The sequence below is a fragment of the Sinohyriopsis cumingii genome, chromosome 2, assembly GCF_028554795.1.
Source record: "Sinohyriopsis cumingii isolate HCF-2022 chromosome 2, ASM2855479v2, whole genome shotgun sequence".
Taxonomy (NCBI): Eukaryota; Metazoa; Mollusca; class Bivalvia; order Unionida; family Unionidae; genus Sinohyriopsis; species Sinohyriopsis cumingii.
Window position 1 is genome coordinate 90603082 of NC_142962.1, and position 21137 is coordinate 90624218.

The 21137-nt window shown below is 35.7% G+C and overlaps 1 protein-coding gene across 2 annotated transcripts in view; it reads right to left on the minus strand.

Moving 5' to 3' along the window:
- LOC149805351 (tetratricopeptide repeat protein 27-like) overlaps positions 1-21137 on the minus strand; it is a 121540-nt gene that overhangs the window by 86102 nt on the left and 14301 nt on the right. For both annotated transcript variants that reach the window (XM_089949529.1, XM_089949538.1), the window contains exons 5-9: positions 17976-18078; positions 13313-13352; positions 11982-12106; positions 7553-7686; positions 4224-4336 (exon numbers count right to left, since the gene is read on the minus strand). In XM_089949529.1, coding sequence (XP_089805655.1) covers positions 4224-4336; positions 7553-7686; positions 11982-12106; positions 13313-13352; positions 17976-18078 — 515 coding nt within the window. The remainder of the gene's footprint in view (positions 1-4223; positions 4337-7552; positions 7687-11981; positions 12107-13312; positions 13353-17975; positions 18079-21137) is intronic.

Below are 21137 nucleotides of genomic sequence, written 5' to 3' on the forward strand. Positions count from 1 at the left end.
CGGTGGCTGATATTACCTAAATTTAGTCTGTGGTTCATAATGGTGGCTGATATTACCTAAATTTAGCATTTGGTTCATGGTGGTAGCTGATATTACCTAAATTTAGTCTGTGGTTCACAGTGGTAGCTGATATTACCTAAATTTAGTCTGTGGTTCATAATGGTGGCTGATATTACCTAAATTTAGCATTTGGTTCATAGTGGTAGCTGATATTACCTAAATTTAGTCTGTGGTTCATAGTGGTGGCTGATATTACCTAAATTTAGCATTTGGTTCATAGTGGTGGCTGATATTACCTAAATTTAGTCTGTGGTTCATAGTGGTGACTATCACCTAAATTTAGCCTGTGGTTCATAGTGGTGGCTGATATTACCTAAATTTAGCATTTGGTTCATAGTGATGGCTGATATTACCAAAATTTAGTCTGTGGTTCATGGTGGTGGCTGATATCACCTAAATTTAGTCTGTGGTTCATAATGGTGGCTGATATTACCTAAATTTAGTCTGTGGTTCATAGTGGTGGCTGGTATTACCTAAATTTAGTATGTGGTTCATAGTGGTGGCTGATATTACCTAAATTTAGCATTTGGTTCATAGTGGTAGCTGATATCACCTAAATTTAGTCTGTGGTTCATAGTGGTAGCTGATATTACCTAAATTTAATCTGTGGTTCATAGTGGTGGCTGATATTACCTAAATTTAGTATGTGGTTCATAGTGGTGGCTGATATTACCTAAATTTAGCATTTGGTTCATAGTGGTAGCTGATATTACCTAAATTTAGTCTGTGGTTCATAGTGATGGTTGATATTACCTAAATTTAGTCTGTGGTTCATGGTGGTGGCTGATATTACCTAAATTTAGTCTGTGGTTCATAGTGGTGGCTGATATTACCTAAATTTAGTTTGTGGTTCATAGTGGTGGCTGATATTACCTAAATTTAGTCTGTGGTTCATAGTGGTGGCTGATATTACCTAAATTTAGTCTGTGGTTCATGGTGGTGGTTGATATTACCTAAATTTAGTCTGTGGTTCATAGTGGTGGCTGATATCACTTAAACTTTATCTGTGGTTCATAGTGGTGGCTGATATTAAATAAATTTAGTCTGTGGTTCATAGTGGCGGCTGATATTAAATAAATTTAGTCTGTGGTTCATAGTGGTGGCTGATATTACTTAAACTTCATCTGTGGTTCATAGTGGTGGCTGATATTACTTAAACTTCATCTGTGGTTCATAGTGGTGGCTGATATTACTTAAACTTTATATGTGGTTCATGGTGGTGGCTGATATTACTTAAACTTTATCTGTGGTTCATTCAAACAAACTTTGCCCCAATTTTCATTTGCAGAAATTTGCTTAAAACATTTATGGTTTAAACAATCTCTGAACAGTCTCTGAAAATAACTGATATCAATTTAGTTCTAAGAAGTGATTCAAATTGGTAAATTATCATTCCTGATAATTAATCCTTGAACAGTGTGTTACATGAGGTTTATCTTACAACAACATCTACATAATATCATGACATCCGTAACTTCTTACAGCCATTAAAAATCACATCTATCTACCCTTATAACCTCAAGTCAAACAAATATGTCATGCGGTCTAGTGATCTAAAAGAATAACATAACCATTGTTATGTGCAAAATTTGAAGTCACTTTATAATATACAATTTAAATTTTGGTATATTAAAACACATTAAGTTGACATCATTTGGTAAAAACAATATATACTGTACTAAATATATAACAAAGAAAAAGTAAAAAATTTGTGGTCTCCTGATATATATAGTCAATATATGGAATCTTTCATTCAGAAATAGTTGACCATAGGACAGTCCTGGCCACTTTACTTGCCCTTTCTTTACCTTTCTAACCAATGTGACAATGTAGCCAACAGTACAGTTTACTTTTTCCACATTTTTACAAGCAGATTTGGAATTAGTAAATGGTTAAAAGTTTGACGATTTTGTTAGGTTTTCACAATGGAAAGGGAATCCCAAGCTGTGTTTCTGTGTGGTTTCTATGTAGTTCAAAGATTTCAGTATGACTAATATCTGTGGTAAAAATGCAAGCTTTGGTCAGCAGCCAGCTTGAGATGGTACTAACTCAATCTTTTGGTCAGTAACCAGCTTATGTTGGTACCATAAAGTGCTACACCAGCAAATGAAGCACTAACTGCATCTTTTGAACTGTCTGTATTTTGGATGTATGACAGGAGGCTTGATCTTAATGAATTTACTCTGAAATACAGGAGGATTAATGGATTAGACAATTTTTTGGTAGCATACTGAAAAGCCAATGTCATTTGTCTGAGATTAAGTCATGGTTCATTTTACTTCAGCATCAATGATTTCTGAAGATTAAGTTCTAACTGACCAATGAGGCCACTGGTCCACTCTTTTTTAAGGGCTGGAACTAATGGTAGTGTTGTGTTCCTCATTTATCGACCAGTTACTCTGATTTACTGTGCTTTCTGCTTCACTTATTGAGTGGCTGATTACATGAGTTTGTGAGGCACCAAGACTATAAGTTGGTCTTGTGCTGTGGCCAGGAAATGTCTGCCTGAGAATAGACACATTTTGTGGAGGATTTTTTTGTCACTTGAGCTGCATTCGTAATAGAATTTTCCAGCAATATTAAATGGCTTCATAAACTATTTGGCCTCAGGGAAGCTAAGGCATTTCTCCTATATACCCACTTACCCTTTTCATGCTCCACTTAGAGCAGTCGCTAGAGCAAAAGTGGTTGCCCTGCCTATTCACATTTGGGATTTTTTCTTTCTCCATGATTGCCCATTGTGGCACTCCCATCCACATCTGGGGTTTTATGATTTTCTCTTGTAGTGAACTTTGTGGTGACCATATTTGTGGTGGTTCAAGCACTACAAGGGATTAGAGATGAAAGGGTCTACTGGAACTATGATCAAGCAAAGTTGCAAATTCAATCATCAATAACTAAGTTTTGGTGAGAACCAACTTGTTGTTTTGGTAAATGTTGATTAATTTAGTTTGGACAACATAGGTTTTCATCTATTGTGGGCTCACTGTAGCCATAAAGAACCAACAACATCTCTACATGGTTTCAGAGACTTATGCAGAGATACTTTGTTGGGGATCTCCACAAACTGCTTTGTGTAAGCAGATTATCAGAGTGAGCTTCACAGCTGCACACTGCTTGTAATTGACCTGAGCTGAGGTTTAACACTCTTTGGCTCTCCATCCAGACCCTTAAGGAATTTTGTTATAAACTTGGTTGTGGGTTACATAATGAGAAAATGCAGGCAATTGCCTTGACTTAGAACAGTTTCTTTATCCAAATCAAGGGTCAATTTATTTCTGGTTCATTTTTATTGGGGTGGCCAAGTGGTCTAAGGCCATTGTCTACACAAATCACATACATATTACTTCTATCCACATGAGTTCAAGCCTTGCTATGGCCAATGTGGGTATACAAGATAGCTTGCCAGTAAATTCCCATGTGTTGGAGGTTCTTTCTGGGGTCTTGGTGGGTTATTCTTCCACTAAATATACTGGCCACCATGTATAGTCTATCATGTGCTGAAAAATGTCATTTAAATCCACAAAACTGAAAACCTAGTAGACCAGGCCTTCCATTATGGTTTGTTTGGCATGTTTTCCCATAATGGAAGAAAATTATTTCATTACCTGAACCTCCCACACTGCCCTGGAGCCCAACAAAGGGACAGAGTGTTATTCTGCTTTATTGTATTTATCATGTCAGAGCTATTACTTGAGTCTTGAGTAATTTAGAATGCTTCCTTGACTGACCACTGCTGCCATCCTCATAGGCCATGTTGTTTGTAATGTTTCCAAATTAACAGTATCAGTTTTCCTAAATTGTAATAGTGACCTTTTCAAGTTAGGAGACGTAAGACAACTGAAGCTTGACATGACTAGACAATTGATCAGACTGGGCCTTTCTGATTGCCATCTAACCTGAAGCTGAGATTTAAGTAGTGTTTTGGACTGTAATGGCAACAACCTAGCCTCACCTCTGCTCAACTGCCAGGATCATCTCCTAAACTGACATGCAGTGCAACTCATTACAAAGAGGTTTCCTGTTTATTGCCTTGCACAACATGTATGTGGGAGTATCAAGACTATTCTTCATCGCCAAGTCCAGGGTGATGGCAGGACTTTCCTGTTTAAATTTCAAATAAACTTCCAAGAAATTATGCATGACACGGACTATACCCTTACATGCTGGCTAAAATGACAGCTTGTTCTATGGCACTAAGGTTTGGTACGAGTTCCAGGCTCTTGTCTTCAAAACTGATAGAATCCATCAATGTGTCATCATCCAACCTCAGCACCTGCAACAGTCAATTATAGAAGGTTATGCAAATAAACATTATGGCCTACCTAGACTGCAGTAACATGCTCACAAGGCACTTCTGAGTCTCAGCTTTGATCCCTGCACTTGGATTGTGAGAGGGTCATCAATCCTAAGTTAATGTTCCTCTATACTATGTCTTCCCACCACAAAAGTTAATTACCCCACTATACTATGTCTTCCCACCACAAAAGTTAATTGCCCCTCTATACTATGTCTTCCCACCACAAAAGTTAATTACTCCTCTATACTATGTCTTCCCACCACAAAAGTTAATTACCCCATGGCTACTGATCAGGGTCTATGTTGATTGCAGTTGGACTCGACTTATAACTGAATATATATGATACTATATACCATCAGGCAGGCAATGGATAGCACTGAATGGCTTATAATACAATAATGTTAGACAGTTATGTGCAAAACTGTGATGAAGACAGAGCAAGACTTAGAACAAGCTTTTGTTTGAACAACATGTCCTCCCCCAGCCTCAATGCCACTTGAAGTTTAAAAAACTTCATGAAAATTAGAAAATTATTCCAATGGCATGAAAATGTTTCAATGTCAGGCACTTATGCATTAACATGTCTCCCAAATGTCATTTGTCTCTAGTGTTTTTTTTCTAAAATAATTTTTTTCAAACCAAAAGTGCAAAATCCAAAACATTAAAAAAAAATTCAACACATACAAAAAAAAATTCTATAATGGACTGAAAATCTTAAAGGTCCTCTACATACACAATAATAAAATAAGCCATTTTCTTTGGTCCACCTCAAGTGGGTTTGTCTAAATTGTGCTAACAAGGTTCTTCACAAAAATAATAGTTTTATGAAGTAGTAAAAAAATGTGTAAAACAATACAAATTGATATATTGGCCTGAGAATCTAATCAAGTCATCAGTATATAAATTTAAATAAGTTACCAAACTGTACTTACAAGTCCGTTTCAAAAAGGGTCTAAATGCACAAAGTTCAAAAAGCTGGCAGCCTTTCTGTAATGATCTGAAATTCTAATCAGGTCAACTACATACTGATGCAGATATGGTACTAATATTGAATGTGTCTATGTTTAATAGTCTGTGTGCGATCCTGTCACAAGATGTTGGGACTGATGGACAGATGTACTAACAGATGGAATGGCATGACCAAATGAATATGTTCTCCATTTCAAGGGATGGGAGCACATAAATAGATGTATACTCCCCACTGCTGCAAGTGATGGGCAACAATCCCCTACATTCATTTATCACCTATGAATGCATGTGTGTAGATTTCCTCATTTCTCAAGAATATGTACAAAGCTGATAAAACAATCACTGTGAGTATAAGCAAAACTTCCTTGTCACTGTGACCCAACATCAACTGTCATACTCTTTGAATGAGCCAATCAAAGTTTCTCTTTCTAACACGGTTAAGTATTGACACAATGATCATTTTTTCACTGATGTGTAGAAGACTGTTACACTGTGTCCTTGATGACGTATTTTTTTTCATGCATTCTCATGAAAAGTTAGGAAATCTCTGCATAAGCAGCCACAAATGACAAAGAAGCACAGCAGATTTACAAATAACTTTATGTAAAAAAAATACTTCTCCGAGTTCAGAAAACTAGAAGAAATTACTCCAATGATATAAAGGCACAAGGAAAGCAGTCACGATGATGACATAGAATCTGGTACCAATGTCTCTATGCTAGGGGAGACCACTCTAGTATGACAGAACTGGGCAAGTGGATGACCTTTTGGTGGCACTCCACAGTTATGTAATCTGCATAGAGTTACATATTTTTTAGAAAAAGAATTTCCCCAATTTACTTCAATGGTTATTCTGGCTATTTAAAAAATACCCTGTATATCTTAGGTATTATTAAAGAACTTTTATTTTGGTGTATGATTAATGGGTGTAATTGTGTTACTGAATCAAAGGATAGGCCTTACTTCACATGTGCACTAAACATGGAGACCAGTGTAAAATGGAATAAAAATCAGGAAAACCCCCCTGTAAGAACCACCCATCCATGGGAAGCTACTGGCAAGTTATCTCACATGCCACATTAATGGAGCCCAAGACTCAGACCTACACAAACAAGTGAATAGCAGTGATTGGTAAAGGTGAGTGCTTTAGACCAATTGGCCACACAGGTCTCTGATGTCATGCTCCTATGTGACTGCAGGCAAGAGTATCAAAGAAACTTAGCAAACACAAAACCAAATCTACAGACACTAAGCTCATCATACACAGGTAAATCAATCATGAAATATGTCACAGTGACCTAATTTTCAATAAGGGCTGTAGTACTTCTATGGAAATATTTACATATAACATCATGTGGCTCTAAAAACAATAGCATCTGAGAAAATGACATAAATGTAAACCCTATCCTTAATGTTTATACCAGACATGTGGATGGATGGTTTGATAGATGGACAGATGCCATCAATCCGTAAACCAGAATCACTTTGCAATCCAGCCCATAATACTGCAGTCTCCAGTGGCAAAAAAAGACTTATGACATGTCTTCAACCCATCGCCAGATCCCAACCTCTACCAATGCAATATAGGAATGCCAGCGTTATAAAAAACACTGAATCTGAACATCAAACTGGAAAACTATGAATTTAATTTAAAGTATTAAATATAATTTAACAAAGTTTTTCTGTTGGAGTGTGCTTCCTAGTCATCTTTCCCACCATGTAACATGCATAATTCCATCTAGATGAAGTGCATGGTATTCATTCCAATGTTAATACCTTTCATATTCCAATTAGAATGTCTGTATCACAAATCTTTTTATCAAGTTATAAGCCTCATTGGTCACTTTCAATTGGACATCTTTCTTTAATTTTCTCAGATGGACCAGATGTGATTTTTATTTGGCAGTATTCAACTGTCAAACAAGTTCTTAAGTGTTCCTTAGCAACTGTAGTCAGGCATAACAAGCATTTCTAGATGTATTGGTGATCATATTGCAGTTCACCTTAACAAAGTTATATCTGACCTGAAAATCAGAATCTGACAAAAGTGGTAGTGGTGTAATTTGAGGTCAAAAATAGGAATGATTCTGCCACAACTGGAATGGTTGGCATATCTGCTGCACACACTAATACACACATGCAAAATGAAAGGTATTATCACACAGTCTTGTTCTTGTTTTTTTCCCCGAAGAAGGTTGGGATGATTAAAAAAGTTACATATACCTTAGGCAGATATTCTGGTAGTTGGGCTGTCAAAGTTTCAGTGCTGAGTGGCTGGCCAGTACCCTCCCTGCTGACATTCAGAATTAGCTGTGCCTTGCTCTCCTGCTGGAACCGTGTTCGTTTCCCCATGGCACCTGAAATCCAATCCTCAAGTGAGTAGAAAAAGGTTTAAGTTTTCACAGGCCTGTTAGTGGTGCATTAAAAAGACTTGCACTTTCTCAAAGGGCAACTGTTGGGTGGGATTCTGACCTTGTACCTTCAGATTATCAGCCTACAGTGCCTACCCCTAGGGCCAAACACATTATTATAGGTCATGGAAATGACAGCTGGCATCTCAATTAGATAAGCTGTTTTAGCCTAGACAATCAACATGCAAGTCACTTTTGCCAAACAAGTGAAACCAAAAGAGAGATTAACCAAACAATAAATAACATGTAAACTGACGATGCTAGTTTTATCAATCTGCTATAAAAATTAATCAAATTTAAATTATTGCATGATTACAATGTTAGAACACTTGTTTGGATATTATGTATGTGACATCAGTGTTTGCATAAGTATAGGCATGACGACTTCTGAGTTAACATCACTATCAGCATAATGTTCTGTACATGTTTTTTTTTTTGTTTCCATATGTATCATCATGATGTTCTGTACATGATTTCAGTGTTTCCATAGGTATCATTATGATGTTCTGTACATGACTTCAATGTTTCCACATCATCATGATCATAAGTACACGACCAATGTTTCCATATCATCATGATGAGACTTCAAAGTTTCCAAAAGTATAATCATGCTATTATATAACAAAGAAATATAACACAAGTGTTTTCATGGTCATGTAATTTTTTTTAAAGTAAGCCCATGATGAAGGAAAAAAATTTCAAAATTTTTTTTAACGGAAGAAAGATCAGTGGTTATGATGCAGATGAAATACTGTAATTCATAATATTCAGTAAAAATTATCATTTCCAAATTTAGAAACTTTAAAAAAAAACCAAAATTTTCTACATTATCAGTTGAAAATATGTGAAGTAAAGACACTGAAAATGTAAACTGAAAATATGTGATTTAAACTTTTCACATATTTCCAGCTAAAAATCTGTCTATTGAACAGTGACACACCAGAATATTTTTCAAGATGCATTACCTTTAAAAGAATAAGTCTATGCTGAAGTACAGTTCTGTACTTAAAATCATGTAAGCCACACATAATGTCCTGTTATTTGTTGTACACATGTTTAAATGATGACTAAAATATGTACAGTTTCACTTTAATCCTTCAAGGTTGTGAAACCTGTTACCTTTCATAGATTATGATGGACAGAAGGATGAACATGAGGAATCCTATATGCCCCAGCCTTAAATGTGCGAGTATAACAAGAGTACCTCAAAAAGATTTACAATTTAGTGGTCATGAAGAATTTCCAGGAATCCAAGATAAATCCGTTTAATTTTTTGTAAACTGCTGTCAGAGTACTGACACCATCTCTGACATACCTGAAAAACTTCAACATACCAAATTTAGTAACAAAAATATTTTCTTACACTTGAGGTAACACTTTTACAAGATAAATTTAAGTGCAGTATAAAATTCTATGATAAGGTCTTGGATCATGGCAGAAAGATCAACAAATTTGTCTCCAACAATTTTGAGATAAAACACACATGCTAAGTTTGGTTAAATCTACACATAATATTTTGGGGAAAGAAAAACCACAAAGTTTTTGAAGTGGTATCATTCAAGGTATTTTTTCAAATATATCTACAAATTAAGTTAAACGACAAAAATCGATTCATATTTGTTTGTGTTATCATACTCACAAGATGGTACAGCTAAAACATGTGTCAAGATCTTGGACTTTAAAGTCATGTCAGTGCTGAATATGAATGCAACTAAATATAAAGTCTGGTCAAAATTTTACTACATAATTTTATTTACAAGTCACTGTGTTCATAAACCATGTTTTCATAAATCTATAATTAAGTATTTTTGGGGAGAAAAAAACCAAAGTTATTTAAGTGGGATCATTCAAGGTGTTCAAACTTTAACAAAAAACCATTCATACCTGTTTGTGTAATCATACTCTCAAGCCAGAACAGCTAAAACTATGTGTCGAGATCATGTACCTTGAAATTAATGTTGGAGTGCTGACAATCAACGCAACTACATACAAAGTCCTTGGACGTGAAAATCAATTCAGAGTGCCGATTATAAATGCAACTACATACAAAGTCCTTGGACCTTATAATCAATTTCAGTGCCGATTATAAATACAATTAAATACAATGTCCTTGGACGTTAAAATCAATGTCAGAGTGCAGACTATCAACTTTCTGTTTAAGATGCAGCAAAATACAAAGTCCAATCAAAATTCACTTGAATATGTACAGGTTACAGTGTGCATAAACTCCATGAAGTACAAATGACTTAACTCCAAAGTCAATTAGGCTGATCTTCATCAAAATGTGGATATATCCTATCTGCACTGTTTTCATTCACAGAAAAAAACAAAACAATTTATGTTGTACAAAAGTGTCAAAGCCAACATTCATTCAAGAGTAGTGGTGACAACAAGCTTTTCAAGATGGCCACAACATTTGCCATGATCATGATGAGATAAGAACCATTTTTGTTCAGAAACAGTTATGTATTGCAATACTGGCCATATGGGTCATCCAACCGGCACTATGTTCATTTAGGTCACACAAGACACAATATGAAATCTTTTGGTGAAAACTCCATTTTGCTAAGCTCATCCACTTAGAAGAAGGAGTGATAACAAGACTTGGCAGCCATTTTGCAGGTCAAATCAGCCCCATTTTCATTCAGGACTAAGTAGACACAAGAAATCTTTTAGTAATTACAAATGTCAATTATCAAGAAGAGTAGAAAAACCAAGATGTTGGACGTTATATCAGCACCACTTTCATGTAGGACCAATTAGACAGTGTAAGAACCTATGGTATATATAGTTATAAACCAAGATCTCCCAATATATAACCACCTTTTCTGATTGGAATTACCTGCTAGTTCCACAACTAGTCCTGTCATTTTTAAGGCTGTGTTAACATGGAAATACCTGTTAGTTCTACAACTAGTCTGTCATTTTTCTGACTGTGTTACTATGAAAATATCTGCCAGCTCCACAACTAGTCCTGTCATTTGTATGGCAGGGTTAACATGGAAATACCTGTTAGTTCCACAACTAGTCCTGTCATTTTTATGGCCGTGTTAACATGGAAATACCTGTTAGCTCCACAACTAGTCCTGTCATTTTTCTGACCATGTTAACATGGAAATACCTGCTAGTTCCACAACTAGTCCTGTCATTTTTATGGCTGTGTTAACATGGAAATACCTGTTAGTTCTACAACTAGTCCTGTCATTTTTCTGACCATGTTAACATGGAAATACCTGTTAGTTCCACAACTAGTCCTGTCATTTTTATGGCAGTGTTAACATGGAAATACCTGTTAGTTCCACAACTAGGCCTGTCATTTTTCTGACCATGTTAACATGGAAATACCTGTTAGTTCCACAACTAGTCCTTTCATTTTTACGGCAGTGTTAACATGGAAATACCTGTTAGTTCCACAACTAGGCCTGTCATTTTTCTGACCGTGTTAACATGGAAATACCTGTTAGTTCCACAACTAGGCCTGTCATTTTTCTGACTGTGTTAACATGGAAATACCTGTTAGTTCCACAACTAGTCCTGTCATTTTTCTGGCAGTGTTAACATGGAAATACCTGTTAGTTCCACAACTAGGCCTGTCATTTTTCTGACCATGTTAACATGGAAATACCTGTTAGTTCCACAACTAGGCCTGTCATTTTTCTGACCGTGCTAACATGGAAATACCTGTTAGTTCCACAACTAGTCCTGTCATTTTTATGGCAGTGTTAACATGGAAATACCTGTTAGTTCCACAATTAGGCCTGTAATTTTTCTGGCAGTGTTAACATGGAAATACCTGTTAGTTCCACAACTAGGCCTGTCATTTTTATGGTAGTGTTAACATGGAAATACTTGTTAGTACCACAACTAGTCCTGTAATTTTTCTGACCGTGTTAACATGGAAATACCTGTTAGTTCCACAACTAGGCTTGTCATTTTTCTGACCGTTCTAACATGGAAATACCTGTTAGTTCCACAACTAGTCCTGTCATTTTTATGGCAGTGTTAACATGGAAATACCTGTCAGTTCCACAACTAGGCCTGTCATTTTTCTGGCAGTGTTAACATGGAAATACCTGTTAGTTCCACAACTAGTCCTTTCATTTTTATGGCAGTGTTAACATGGAAATACCTGTTAGTTCCACAACTAGGCCTGTCATTTTTCTGGCAGTGTTAACATGGAAATACCTGTTAGTTCCACAACTAGTCCTGTCATTTTTCTGGCAGTGTTAACATGGAAATACCTGTTAGTTCCACAACTAGTCCTGTCATTTTTCTGGCAGTGTTAATATGGTCCTTGGCCTTCCTATAGTCAAAAAACATGTAGCTGAGAAAGGCAGCCTCCAGGTAAAAGTGAATGATCAGATCTCTGCAATAAATAAATTAAAAAATTACACCATACTTCAACCTAACCTATCAAATACAAAGCATTAATACAAATTTTATTGCCAGAATTATTTTCAATACAAATTTTATTACCGGATCTTAATAATTCCATTCTTCACAAAACAATTTTTTCTATTACAAAAGCTCCATTATATTTACTTGAACTTCCTCGAGATAACTGACCCTATGGCTAATAAGTGACTATATTCAATGACCCTACTATGATTCTTATAATGCAGTATTCATTTCCAATCGCAACCAACCCAACTACATACAAGAGATTGACTATCCAATAGCAATCCATGGTATCCAACCCAACTACAAGAACTAGACTGAAATCTAAAATAGATGAATTTTCCTGAATCATGACTATAGGCAAAAATCTGATGTTCAATTTTCACAATACACTGATTACATCTATATACATTTAATCCTTTAACTAATTAGCAATTTAAAATTTTAAGGCCATTCAAAGTACAATTTTAAAAGATGACCAGAAATTATCTCTGTTTGATGTAAAATTATCCCGACCTGTTGTAATTAAGGCAAAAGGTAAAATTATACTGACCTATTGTAATTAATATATGATGTATAATTATACTAACCTACTCTAATCAAGGCACAATGTATAATCTTACTGACCTATTGTAATCAAGGCATGCTATATAATTATACTAACCTATTGTAATCAAGGCAATGTAAATTTATCCTGACCTATTGTAATCAAGGCATGCTATATAATTATACTAACCTATTTTAATCAAGGCAATGTACAATTATCCTGACCTATTGTAATCAAGGCAATGTACAATTATCCTGGCCTATTGTAATCAAGGGATGCTATATAATTATACTAACCTATTGTAATCAAGGCAATGTACAATTATCCTGACCTACTGTAATCAAGGCATGATGTATAATCATGCTGACCTATTGTAATCAAGGAATGATGTATAATTATCCTGACCTATTGTAATCAATGCATGATGTATAATTATCCTGACCTATTGTAATCAATGCATGATGTATAATTATCCTGACCTATTGTAATCAATGCATGATGTATAATTATCCTGACCTATTGTGATCAAGGAATGATGTATAATTATCCTGACCTACTGTAATCAATGCATGATGTATAATTATCCTGACCTATTGCAATTAAGGCATGATGTGTAATTATACAGACCTGTTGTTATCATCTGTCATCAAAGGCTCTTTTTTCTGCACTGAAATAAAGGACATTAAATAATATAATGTATATACTTACAAGTCAGGACCAAACTGAATGGATTCAGATATGTAGATACATTATCTAATGTCAGATCAGGGTCTATATTGTTTGTAGTTAGGCCTGATTTATAAGTGAGCTTAGACAGTACTTTTTTACACACATTTACTGAGAGAAAAAATATGATAATGTGCTATCAATCGTGTAAAACCAGAACTAATAATAATGGGTGCATCACAAACAGCCCTGTTTCTGTTTAAACCTAACTTAAGACATGTTTTGGTCTTCCATAAAAAAACTGAATTTTTTAAGGGGTGTTTGGGATCCTCCCCCAACAGGATCTCGAGGGGCAGCATATTTTATACTTATAAAAAACTGCTCCTGGTGCAACTTATCATAAAAGAAACCCCAAAAAAATCATCTGAAAAACTAATAAACTTACCAAAAATGTTCAACATGACTTCAATAATTTCACAACATTTATAGTTACATGAATTTGTTCTCCAATACTATTGAAGCTGAAGTTATTTTGTGTGCATGTCAGTGTTCATAAGGGTCGTTATGGAATGGGAGCGGACACACCGTTCTTAAAAAACCACATCAGAAATGATATAAAGAACGGACTATATCAAAAACATCTGATTCAAGTCAGGAGAAAAGAGGAATTCTGCTTTGAAATGGAGAAAAATCATGTCTGTAATTTTGAATCTTCTATCCCTGAAAACTCGGTACTAATTATTTTTGTCACTATACATTTCTACTGTATCATTTAAGACTCATTGCATTTAAAAGTTTAAAAGTATAGCCCTTACAGGTATTACCTGTCCCTGATATACAATAACCTAAATAATATGTCTAAATCTTTTTGTCAAAGTTAGAAGGCTCTGCAATGATCTGATCACCTGGCAAAAAATGTGGGTGATCAGTATGACCTACTCAGAAAGCTCTAGTAGTAATTCTTGGTTGAACACATTATAACTGGTTAATTAATATTTTCTGTCTCGTTCATCATCTAGAACATTAAATAGAAAACTAGATCCCTTCTTGTATTTTTGGTCACAATTTAGAATCACATGACGTACACAACCTGTCGTATTTACTTGAAATGACCATGCAGCTGATACACATGTACTTCAGTGGCTGGTGAGCATATTTTAGAATGATGTCACACATAGCAGTAAACTTAAAATTGTGGGTAATTTGGACAATCTTACTCTTCATTAATTTTAACTGCAAATTTCAAGACTTTGCTTGGAGTAATTTAACTGAAAAGAGATGGTTTTTAAGCTACATAATGTTCTACAAAAGATATTACAAATTTTAATTTTGAAGATTTTCTCCAAAACTAACCTTTAAATAGAGGAATTTGTTTGGAAAACAAGGTCTGGAGAACAGTGGCATTCAGCATTCAGGGATGTAAATGACACCATGGAATGTTAAAAATCCAGGCAACATCCAATGTATGAAGAAAAAAAAGATGTGAAACTGATTGACAAGGACCATAACTCTGTCTAAAATGGAGCAAATGAGACACAGGTCTGAAACAATGTTCACATCAAATTGAATCAGAATATGTTCAATGTAATTAGCATTCCACGTGAAGATATAAAGATGACTGACAAGAGCCATAACTCTGTAAAAATTGGTTTTGATGAGGCAAAACTCATAAAATGCACATCAAGATTTAAAAGACAATGTCCAAGAAAATTCCATCAAAGCTGGTTCAATGGTGTTTAAGCTATAATTACAAACATCATTCCAAGTTTCCATGTGAAGATAAGAATAAGAACAAATAAGTTATATCTCTCCAGATTGGAGTGGATGAGACTAAACTCATACAAGGCACATTCAAGTCGATGAGACAATGTTCATACCATATTTCATCAGAATATGTAAAATGGTTCTTGAGCTATGCAGGTTACAAACAACATCTCACATGATGACATGAACTTAATTGTCTAAGGTCATGACTCAGTATGACAAAAGTCCATCGGAGTTGCACTCTACTGGCCAAAATGAATTTCAAAGAATACAAGAACAGACTAATTCTTACTTTTTATTTTCAATATGGCTACTGTAGAGACCATAAAAGATGTCAGATCAGCACCATTTTTATTTAAGACCATCAAAATAAGTATCTTCTGGTGAAATACCAACATTAATATGACTTTTTCTGTTCAAACAGAGTTGTGATAAAATGATTTTTAAAATTAAAGATGGTATAAAATGGTGGGGAAACAAATTCTTGTAACATTTCAATAATATAAAGCTAAAGAAAACTGCTTCAGATCTGACGAAATCATCGTACTGCAAAGGTGATAAACCAAAATTTGGCAAAAGAGCTCTACTCCATCAGTTAATGATATTACAACCTTTCAAATAATCTCATGAGAAAAAAAGCTGATGGCTGAACACTAAACTCATCTAAGATGTTGTTATTGTATGGTTTAATGCCATTTTTCAGCACAAGATAGGCTATACATGGCGGCCAGTATAAATGGTGGAGGAAGAACCTGGGAAAACCCTGGAAATAACCACTAACAACCCATGATAGGCTACTGGCAAGCTTTCTCAGATACCCACATTGGCCGAATCTGAGACTTGAATCCATGCTGACAGAGGTGAGATAGCAGTGATTTGTAACGGTGAGTGCTTTTGACCACTTGGCTACTCTGGGCCTCTATCTAGGATATCATTAATATAAAACTACACATCAAACAGAACTGACATCCAACATTCATCAACATGATCAAACTTTGGAAACCAATCTAGGGTGAAGGGAAATCAGGGGCCATAACTCCTCTACCTAAGGACTTGTAAAGCCAGAAATGAGACTCATCTGAGGTTTTACTGATTTCAACTGCATACCAAATTTAGCTAAAATCAAACAATCATTGGTGAAAGTAAGCTGCATAAACTAAGATTAACAAAGATTGGCAATCTGGACTATAATGACTCAAATGAAGCAGCTGCATGCTAAAAATGGACGTCATCCAAGATTTTCTCAAAAAGGTGGTGTTCTACTGTTTTCATATTTTGCATAGGGTTAGATTTTTTTAAAAAGAAACAAATTTCCCCACTTTTCCTCCCTGGTTATACTAGCCTATTTAAAAAATATATAAAGAATATATGAGAATATAAAAATATTGTACTGAATTTATAAATTCCCTTTATTCTGGTGTATGATTGACTGGTGCAGTATAGGTTGTATAGAACACAGAACATAACAAAAACTGCTAGCTCCGCTTGGTCATTTCACTTCCTGGACTTCAGAGGTAAATTGTACAAAAGAGTGCAGGTAACTTTTTTACATATTATATTGTTGGTAATTCATTCATTGCACATTCAGAAGTTCATATTTTCTGGTGTAGCAAACTTCATTTTCCCCATTTTAATAGCTGCTAAAGATAGTACACTTTAGATTAATTCAGGATGATTTTTTCAAGCAAATGGGAGCAGTCATTTTGGTTAGCTGTGTGCTTAGATCGAATAGAATTTCTGCAATATTCAAAGAAATTTCAGCCACTGTACATAAAAGTAGCATACAGGTATGCCAACATTCTGTCCACTGTGCATGCTGCAAATGCAAAAAACCTCACCTTACACCTGTCACTCTCTCATAACTTCATAATACCCACAGAGTGCCCCCAAAAGTTGATATCCCACAAACCCAAGTAAAGTCGTCATGCTTCAGAAATCAGGATAAGAACTGGCAATCAGGGGCCCATAACTCCTTTACACAAAAAGGTGGAAGGCTATAAATCCAACTCCTTCAAGGTCTCAACGGTGTAAAAGATGCATGCAAAATTTTAGTGGAAATGCAACTAGTGCTATTCCCTAACTTGAAAGTCAAAAATAAAGCAATACATTAATTAAATCAGGAGTCTTAAACATATGGCCTACCATGCTATATCCTGTGGCCTACACATTGATTGGCATCACAAAAGATAACAAAGGTGGTGTGGCCCTTGGGCCATCAAAAATGCCCTAATGGGGCACTCAGGGTGGTTTTTGAGCTAGAGACCCCTGATTTAAATGATGATACTTTAATCAAACTCATGCAAGGTCTCATCAATGAAAAAAGCTGCATGCCAAATTTTACTGACATCAAGCAGGGGTCTTGGTAAAGAAATGGCGCTGAAACCAAAGTCAGGGGGTTGGCAATCAGGGTCAATAATGCCAGTGAATGAACACCTGAAAATGACGATAAGGACTGCTGAAAATTTAAGTCATTCAAGGTTGTATCAATATAAAGCTGCATGCAAAAGGTGAGCTGTCAGAAATCTGTAACAATAATGAAAATAATTCTCAAAGAAAAGGTTCCTACAATAATTACAGAACAATTAAATAAGCAGTTCAGTTTTTTTTTTTTACTCCTGCACTTAAGTAACACTGAAGCTTTTAAGCTTGTCCTTTCAGTGTGACTTTACAAGTGCATCTTGCGGTACGAGATAATCTGGTTCTTATCATAAAAAAATAAGACATGTAACAAAAGAATCCAAGTTAGAAGAAAAAAGCCTTTTCCATTTCATGTGCCAGGCATTTGTGAGGTTTCATGGAATGGAAATGTTGACTGACTAAAACCAACCAAATCTGCACAAGATTTGAGAAAATTACTGACAGATATCAATCAGCTCTGCAACAGTTTCCTTCAGTGTGGGTGATTTGTCGTCAAGCAGACACTGATGTACACCAATACATCTCAACAGCCACCAGTCTGCAGTCTGAAATAATAAAAAAAACAAAGAAGCTAGAGCTGCATACTCAAAAATTATCAAATTTAATTATATATTTGACTTAATTTTGGAAAATCATTATTTAACAGTCAAAATGACTGCCTCATATGCATTAAAATGGTGTGTTTATTATCCGTTAAAACAAAGAAGAAAAAAAATTAAAGATAATTTTCCAAAGGTTGAAATTTTCAGCTGAGTGCATGCCCAAGCTTAAAAGTTTTACAAAAGTTATGCCAGATTTTATTTTTATTTTTTTTAAGAGAATTTTATGAAAAAATGGTTAATTTCACGTCAGTTATTTACATCTGTCAATTTATATCAGGTACTCTTGAAAATGTAAAGGGTAGCTAAAACTCCTAAGAAAATAAAACTATATGACTCAACAATCACTGGTCTTTGGAACTGATGGCTCTTTCTATTTATGGGGTTGCAAAGAAGCAAAGCAAGTTTGTCACCACTTTATTACATGTATTGTTTGTAACAAGTTCACTCTTGAGGTCCCTAAGTATCAGGTATGTCAAAACCACTATTTAGGTTGGCATCATTGCACTATTTAGGTGCCAAAGTTTGTTAGTAGTGCACTATCTAGGACCAATATTTGATACCATTGAACTGTGAAGCCTGCAAGCTTGTTACAACTGTTGCACTATTTACACCTAATTTCTTACAAATGCACAATTTAGGCCCCTAAATTTGTCATAATTGCCCAATCTAGGCCTCAAATTTCTCAAAACTGCACAAGTTAGACCTTTAAGTTTGTCACCACTACATTATTTAGGCATCTACATTTGTTACTACTGTACTTACACTATCCTGGCCCCCATATTTGTAACCACTAATCAAGCACTATTCTGGCCCCCATGTTTAAAATCACAACTCAAGCCCTATTCTGGCTTCCATGTTTGTAACCACTAATCAAGCACTATTCTAATCTCACATCTGTAACCACTACTCAAGCACTATTCTGGACCCCATGTTTGAAATCACTATTCAAGCACTATTCTGGCCCCCAGGTTAGTAACCACTACTCAAGCACTATTCTGGCCTCCATGTTTGTAACCACTACTCAAACACTATTCTGGACCCCATGTTTGAAATCACTACTCAAGCACTATTCTGGCCCCCATGTTTGTAAACACTACTCAAGCACTATTCTAGCCCCCAGGTTAGTAACCACTACTCAAGCACTATTCTGGCCTCCATGTTTGTAACCACTACTCAAACACTATTCTGGACCCCATGTTTGTAAACACTACTCAAGCACTATTCTAGCCCCCAGGTTAGTAACCACTACTCAAGCACTATTCTGGCCTGCATGTTTGTAACCACTACTCAAACACTATTCAGGCCCCCACATTTGAAATCACTGCTCAAGCACTAATCTGGCCCCCATGTTTGTAACCACTACTCAAGCACTATTCTGGCCCCCGTGTTTGTAACCATTACTCAAGCACTATTCTGACCCCCAAATTTGAAATCAATGCTCAAGCACTATTCTGGCATCCCATGTTTGTAACCACTAATCAAGCACTATTCTGGCTCCCATGTTTGAAATCACTACTCAAGCACTATTTCTGGCCCCCATGTTTGTAACCACAACTCAAGCACTGTTCTGGTCACCTGTTTGTAACCACTACTCAAGCACTATTCTGGTACCACATTTGTAACCACTACTCAAGCACTATTCTGGCCCCCACTTTTGAAATCACTACTCAAGCACTATTCTGCCCCCCACTTTTGAAATCACTACTCAAGCACTATTCTGGCCTCATGTTTGTAACCACTACTCAAGCACTATTCTGGCCTCATGTTTGTAACCACTACTCAAGCACTATTCTCGTCACACGTTTGTAACCACTATTCAAGCACTATTATGGTCGCATGTTTGTAACCACTACTCAAGCACTATTCTGGTCTCACATTTGTAACCACTACTCAAGCACTATTATGTCCCCCATGTTTGAAATCACTACTCAAGTACTATTCTGGCCTCATGTTTGTAATCACTATTCAAGCACAATTCTGTCCCTATGTTTGTAACCATTACACAAACACTATTCTGGCCCCCATGTTTGTAACCACTGCATCATCAATATTCTGGAACATGTTTGTAACCACTGCACTAGCACCATTCTGGCTCCTATATTTGTAACTACTGCACTATTTAAGTCTTTCACCTTGTTACCACTGTACTATTTAGGCCTTTACCCTTGTTACCACCACACTATTTTGTTACCAAAAACTATTTAGGTCTTTAACCTTGTTACCACCACACTATTTATGTCTTTACCCTTGTTACCACTACACTATTTATGTCTTTACCCTTGTTACCACTACACTATTTATGTCTTTACCCTTGTTACCACTACACTATTTAGGTCTTTACCCTTGTTACCACCACACTGTTTAGGTCTTTACCCTTGTTACCACTACACTATTTATGTCTTTACCCTTGTTACCACTACACTATTTATGTCTTTACCCTTATTACCCCTACACTATTTAGGTCTTTACCCTTGTTACCACTACACTATTTAGGTCTTTACCCTTGTTAACACTACGCTATTTAGGTCTTTACCCTTGTTACCACTACACTATTTAGGTCCCCAAGTGTGCTATAGCTGCATTATTTAGGCTTTGTTGGGCTTATTGAAGAAAGTGATGTTTGCTGAAGAACATGTGACACTTGTTTCGGTTGGCTGACTTTAGCCAATGAAATATAGCAAGTTCAAAACTTAAATCAATCACAATTGTTGTTGCACACTATGTTGGCTTGTAGGGTAATGGCTACTACATAAATTAAAGGTTAAGAAAAGTTTACAGTTAACTGACAGTTTCAATGGTGGTTTAGAGTATGGTAGCAGTTTTATTAATCTGTGGCATGACACAGTGATTTAGGAACATGGTTTTTAAAGCTGGTTGCACAGGAACAACCATGAATTTTCAAAATTTGTCTACCCCTATTAACCTCATAGTTAACAACAATAGATGACATTTCATTTTTTTGTAAGGCTTTATCAATTCAACAAATCTGAAAAATCTGGTGC